The sequence below is a fragment of the Vanacampus margaritifer genome, unplaced genomic scaffold, assembly GCF_051991255.1.
Source record: "Vanacampus margaritifer isolate UIUO_Vmar unplaced genomic scaffold, RoL_Vmar_1.0 HiC_scaffold_164, whole genome shotgun sequence".
In the NCBI taxonomy this organism is placed as follows: Eukaryota; Metazoa; Chordata; class Actinopteri; order Syngnathiformes; family Syngnathidae; genus Vanacampus; species Vanacampus margaritifer.
The window spans coordinates 22,433-28,432 of NW_027520874.1; the positions used below are offsets into that span (position 1 = coordinate 22,433).

General features: G+C 36.5%; 1 protein-coding gene across 1 annotated transcript; it reads right to left on the minus strand.

The window, feature by feature from the left end:
• Window positions 1–1,429: 1,429 nt before the first annotated feature.
• Window positions 1,430–3,872, minus strand: LOC144041162 (dolichol phosphate-mannose biosynthesis regulatory protein-like). Its single transcript, XM_077555268.1, has 4 exons — window positions 3,778–3,872; window positions 2,383–2,472; window positions 1,916–2,018; window positions 1,430–1,797 (listed from the first exon to the last, which is right to left on the minus strand). Exons 1-4 carry the CDS (start codon window positions 3,778–3,780, stop codon window positions 1,742–1,744), a joined length of 252 nt encoding a protein of 83 aa, XP_077411394.1. The 5' UTR covers window positions 3,781–3,872; the 3' UTR covers window positions 1,430–1,741.
• Between the last annotated feature and the right edge of the window lie 2,128 nt (window positions 3,873–6,000).

Here is a 6,000-nt window from a genome sequence, read left to right on the forward strand (position 1 = left end):
TGAAAAGGTCTGGAAGCAATCAAGGCTTGGGCGTGGTCAAACTCACCTTAAAAAAAGTGATTAGCCACAGTTAATTCATTATTTAACGAGGGCATCTTATTCACATAGAGCCAGGTAGCTTTGAATAGCTTTTGTTAAAATACATAAAACAACCCTTTAAAAACGGCGTTTTGTTTACTCTGGTTGTTTTTGTCTGATATTGACATTTGATGATCTTAAAACATTAAAATGCTGAATTCCTGATTATTTCTTTTTTGCACGTTTGTCAATTAAATATTTCCCACCATTAGACAAATTTAACTATTAGTGAAATACAAAAAAAAAAAAGGATTGCCCCTAAACCTTGGGCACTGTTAACAGCAACAACTACAATCACGCATTTGCAATAACTTGCAATGGTGGCTCCTTTGCTGAATTGTTGTAATTCAGCCACATTGGAGAGTTTTCGAGCATGATGAGCCACCTTTTTAAGGTCATGCCACAGCATTTCAATTGGATTCAGGTCAGGCCACCTCCAAAGTCTTCATCTTAATTTTCTTCAGCCATTCAGCGCTGGACTTGCTGGTGTGTTTTGGATCAATGTCCTTCTACAGAACCCAAATTCGTTTCAGCTTGAGATCACAAACAGATGGCCGGACATGATAATTTTTTGGGTCGACAGATGAATACATGGTTCCATTTATCACAGCAAGTCTAATATTGTATATACCTGGTGTGCATCTCTTATGAAAGAGTATTCAATATGATACTTGATACATGTGGTGTGATATGATTTAACAAGGACAGTACATTTTAAAATGTAACAATTTTATTTGGTTTAAAACCAATGATCTGATTCAAATAGGTCTTACTTAATCTAATTTACATTGTGCATCTGTGACCGGATGTACACTAAATACACAGGTGGTGGGTCTCCTCACTTGGCATGAGTGTAGTGCCTGGCCCTTGCTGGGAATGGTGGCATGGAGACTGTGTCCTGGGGCTTCTTCGGTCCCCTACCTCACGTGTTCATGCTGTGTCTTGGGCATTTGCTGTGTTCACAACCCTTGGGGAGGTCAGCAGTGCTGGGGGGGTTGCCTTTGGATCCTCTCCCTGGTGCTCCTGTCTCTGCACCCCTAGCGGCCCCCTCCATCCTGTTGCTGCCTCCGAGCAGTGTGGTGCCAAAGCCACTCATCTGTGCCAGAATAGTGTGTAGAGGTTGGCACGACCGCCTTGCAGTCAAAAGGTTCTCGGTTCCAATATCAGCTCACGTCTTCATGTGGCGAGTTTGCATGATCAAGCTAGCCTTCTTGTACAAGAAGATTAACTGAAGGGAATATGGTTACTTAGACACTATTTGACAACATATACAGTATTTTGCATCTGTTACAATGCCAGTCATATCAGCTAGTTATGTAGAGACTGTTAAAAGCAACCATTAAGACAGAAGTTGCCAATAAATTTATATTTAATTCAGCCAAAAGGGTAAACAAAACTAATGTAAACAATAAGAAAAAAGACAGAGCAACATTGTTTGAAGAGTAATAGTTCAAATGTGATGTCCTTGTTCTTCAAAACAGCTGTCCACTGGTTCCAAAGGAGTTTGAAACTCACTTTTGAATTTTTGATCATTTGTTTATTTATTTACAAAAATACCTATTGGTTGGTGATCAGTTAAGGAGCCATTGGCAGAGAATGGAGGGAATGATTCTATAGATTTACAGTTCCACACTATTTATTCAACAGCAGTCCAATTTTGAGATTAGTTAACTTTTTTGGTTTTCTGATTCTTCCAAAGGACTATAGCGGTGAAGGCCCCTGTGGAGAGGAAAGATATGGCATTTAAATTAAAAATACACTAAACTGATTTCATCCAAGTGAATGAGGTGTGTGGTGATATACATGCATTAGTGTGGACATTTGGCATGCACCTTACCTATACAAAGGAGCAGTACTACAGCTGCAATACCAGGCAGAATGACTGAGTATTCACGTGGAAGAAAATACATGTGTAATACATGATCACTGTCCATGAAAGGCTGGGAATTGACAAGATATCAAACATTTAAGTTAAAAAGCTGCGACTACTAACAGTTACCACAACGCATTTTTGTAATTGTGACAAAAAATTAGGGGACTAAATGAGTTTCAAAAATAATCTATCTGCAATTATTTTTTTCCTCAATATCACAATTGTGATTAAATATAGGATTTACACGATCAGGACTTCTGCATCCTATGCAATTTGAAAATTGCATTCTGCTACATTATGATGTTAATTTGATTTCAATTTAATGTACAGCAAACAAGAAGCAGAAAACGAATGCTTGTTAGGTTGTATTTAACCAGACTAAATAGCCTACACATATTGCACTGAAGTAGAATTTAAGAATCCAAACATACCAGGACAATGACCCAGATAGAATAGTAAGTAAACAGCATGAGGCTGAAGACAATAAGACTCATGCCTGCTGCTTGATCCACTCCGGTAGCCTGGAAACAAAGTCACACAATAAGCAGGATGAGCTCCCATGAAAAAAACAACAACATATTGTTTAGTCTGACTTTAGTGAAGGCATCAGTGATTCTGAAAAGAATAAGCGTGGTATAAAAAGGAATGGATGGGTGGTGTCGAGAGAAGTAGGTCTTGAATGTTTTACCCTAAGTAATACTTAGCTCTCCAAGTACCACCATCATGACCAACATTAAAATAAAATGGAGTAATAGTCTAAAAGTATTAATGAAAAATTAGACCGGTTGTATTAAAAAAAAAAAAAAAGTAATATTTTACATTTTTGTAAGCCACTGTAACATTATGCACCATTTAAATACTAACACTACACTTAAATACATGAAAACAAACTGTATTTAAGTAATACTTCAATTAAAATGCAGTGCACAAAACATTGCCTAAATAAATTCATTTTTGAAGATATTTAAATGCAAATGTATGAACTTAAAAAGTAACTGAACTCTACGTTGGTAGTGATTCATACACATACCACTAGGAGGAGCCCATGTATCACATGTGGTAGACGTAGCACACTTCGAAAACTACTGGTGTTGAGGATTTAAGATTCAAGATGTTTATTTGCCACAGCAAAAACACAATGCTGACACCGATTTTTTACTTTTTTTTCTATTATTGATAGGGCGGGGTGGCAACGATGAGAACAGGGATGGATGATCTTAAGCAGTCTATCTTCAATGTAATCCATATATTTTCAGATCGTTTCGGCCATCGATCTGAATGTGCTAGAGCCCTTGCATGTGATCATATTGCAAGTGGTATTATTTTAGGACAAATAAAAGAGGACATATTTGGCAGATTGAGTATTGTATGCATTAATACACTGCCAAACATCACTGTATCATGTTCAGACGTTGCCAATACTTACAGAATAACCACGTGTTTTATACAACACTTAAGATTCAGTGATGTTCTACGACACAAAAACTACTACGACATAACTACATTGTTGTCAAGAGAATAATCAGAACCTAAAGTTGTGGCTCATTGAGTTTATTTCAACAAATAATGTCCGATTGATTCTAAAAGTTAAGATAGTTGCTAGTTGAACTAATTCCATTATGAGGGGAAAAAAAGTTAATAAATATCCCTACATGAGTACAAGATAGAAAAGCCAATGAAGACCGTCCCTAATGTTTCAGACACCCGAAAAGAATGTAATGTTCTTTGTCCTCCACCAGCATAATGCCAATCCTATGATCGTGTGGGGCTTTGTTTAATATTATACCCCAAAATGTCGCATAAACCAGCGTATTAAAATATCTTACCATTTTCTGACAGGTATTATTTGCTGACGCTTCCTGGTTGTCTTCTTCTTCACAAATCCGACTCCTGAGACGCGGTTGCTAATATATGCTGCTCCCTCCTGGTCAATATGCAACACATCGACATTTGAAAGTACAGTACTGTACAGTAAAACTCAGCTCAACTTTACGTCGTTCTATTATTTATCTCCCATTCGAAATCTTAATTTTTAGTTAACCTCAAACATAAAAAAAAAAAAACTTTTAATTTTATAAATGTGTAAAATTTCTGATGAAACTAATTTGTGGTACATCCTGACCCAAAAGCCATTTTTTTGACTTCTTTGTCAGAGAACAGCTGCACATGCCCATGGTATTTTAAAGTTTAGAGATCAAATTAAGACCGTAATCTGTGAAGGTTAAAGAGCATTTAAGGTTTATCCTGAAATTTCAATTAAAAGATGAAAATCTCCAACTTCTTGCTAGCAGTGTATGTTAATGGTTTATCATCGTTTTATCTCTTGTAATATGTAGGGCAAAAATGGATTTTGTAAACATGTGTCTGGTTTAAAAAAGACAAGAGTTTAATTGAAATTTATTCAGGCACAAACAGTAAAAAAAAAGAAGTAAAACAACTGCAATCACCTATGTTCATATTTATTGCCATTGTCATGTTATCCCCCAAAATGTTTAATCACTGGGTGCAGAAAATAAAGTTGTGAAAAAGAAAATCTTATTTCAGGGTATATACATAGTTAAGTACATAGAAAACATTAACATAATAAGTTAAAGAAGACCCCCCCCCCCCCCCAAATACCAATAAATCCCTCATATTGTAATTACTGACACCATTCTTTCGCTCATCTCATTTTTACAGTATCTTTCACTTCACATACAAAAATATAGAGCAGCCTGCTAGTCTGAAAATATGACACAGAGTGAACAAGTCAAAACAATTATTTACAATAATATGTTCTATGTGCCCCGACTAGTCAAAACATGGTAACACAATTTGATATATGCTGATATCGTTATCTCCCTGCCTGAAATTATTTGGTGAAATATATTAAATGCTTTGATCTTCTTTAAAAAAAAAATAAAGGAAATTATGAAGAATGTTTGCTGGAGGTCAACATGTGTTGTGATGAACCAGAACAACACACAATTTATCGGAATCAGCCATCTTTGTTGTTTTCATCTTGAACAATTTGAGGTCATAACTGGGGTGAATGCAACTTCCCACCTTCCTCCAGGCAGCATTAGGCACAGGGATGTCATTTTCAGTGGACAGCAAGTGACAAAATGGCTGCCCGAGATGGATATAAATGGGTGGGTTCTGCATCTTAATTCATATTCTACAAACGCAATATGATGTTGTTTAGACTAGTGGGGGAAAATAGAACATATTATTGTATTTTTTTTGTACTTGACATCCCCATTCGGGAAAATATTTATGAGGTCAAGAAATATTCACAGAGGCCACTATCCACATACATGCGTCCACAATAGTAGAATTTATAGTAGTTTAATGTGCAAACAAATTTGTGTTTTTTTTTCTATCTTTAATTTCTCCAACAAATGTTTAGCAGTGGCTAAGTGAAGGTCTATTGCTTATAGTACTTTTTACTATAATATGGGATATACCTTTACTGTATGTACTACATACCCACATTGCCATTCACTAACACAGTTACACTGTCAGTAAGCACAAATGTGTCCAGTGGAGGGAGGTTCCATTGTTTACACTGACAATCTTGGTACATTGAATGCTTTGTGGTGTCCCAACCGTGGGACGGGGGTCTGTGCAGCTCCATACACAATGTGACAAGAGCAGAGTTTGCACAAACAGTTCAAACATATAATATGGATTTTCGTGTTACATCAACAAGTAACATCCCCATAATATATTGCATCACTGAGACCAACTGTCAAGAGACGAAAGTGCAAAGTAAATTCAAGTTAGGTCATTCTGATATGACTATAGTGGTGAAAAATATGCATACAGAAATATTGTGCTTACAAGGTGCCAAAAAATAGGAGTGTTTTTTAGGTTATTGGTACTGAAGTAGGGCACAGCAATAGTGTGTTATTGCTACTGCTATGATGAACCCTTACTTGAGTGGTCTATAATAACCGTGGCCAGCCTTGAAACCTCTCATTTTCCCTTACTGTGCCACCCACTAAAAATAGTGGACACCTCGGGAAATGTGTTGAACATGTACATTAAGTGACCAAGCTTCTTTGGCT

What these genes read in the sequence shown, in the direction of transcription:
- LOC144041162 (XM_077555268.1), bottom strand. An exon ending in CTATCTGGGTCATTGTCCTG is followed by an intron (nt 2,019 to 2,382) that starts GTATGTTTGGAT and finishes GTCAATTCCCAG; the next exon opens with CCTTTCATGGACAGTGATCA. An exon ending in AGTACTGCTCCTTTGTATAG is followed by an intron (nt 1,798 to 1,915) that starts GTAAGGTGCATG and finishes TCCTCTCCACAG; the next exon opens with GGGCCTTCACCGCTATAGTC.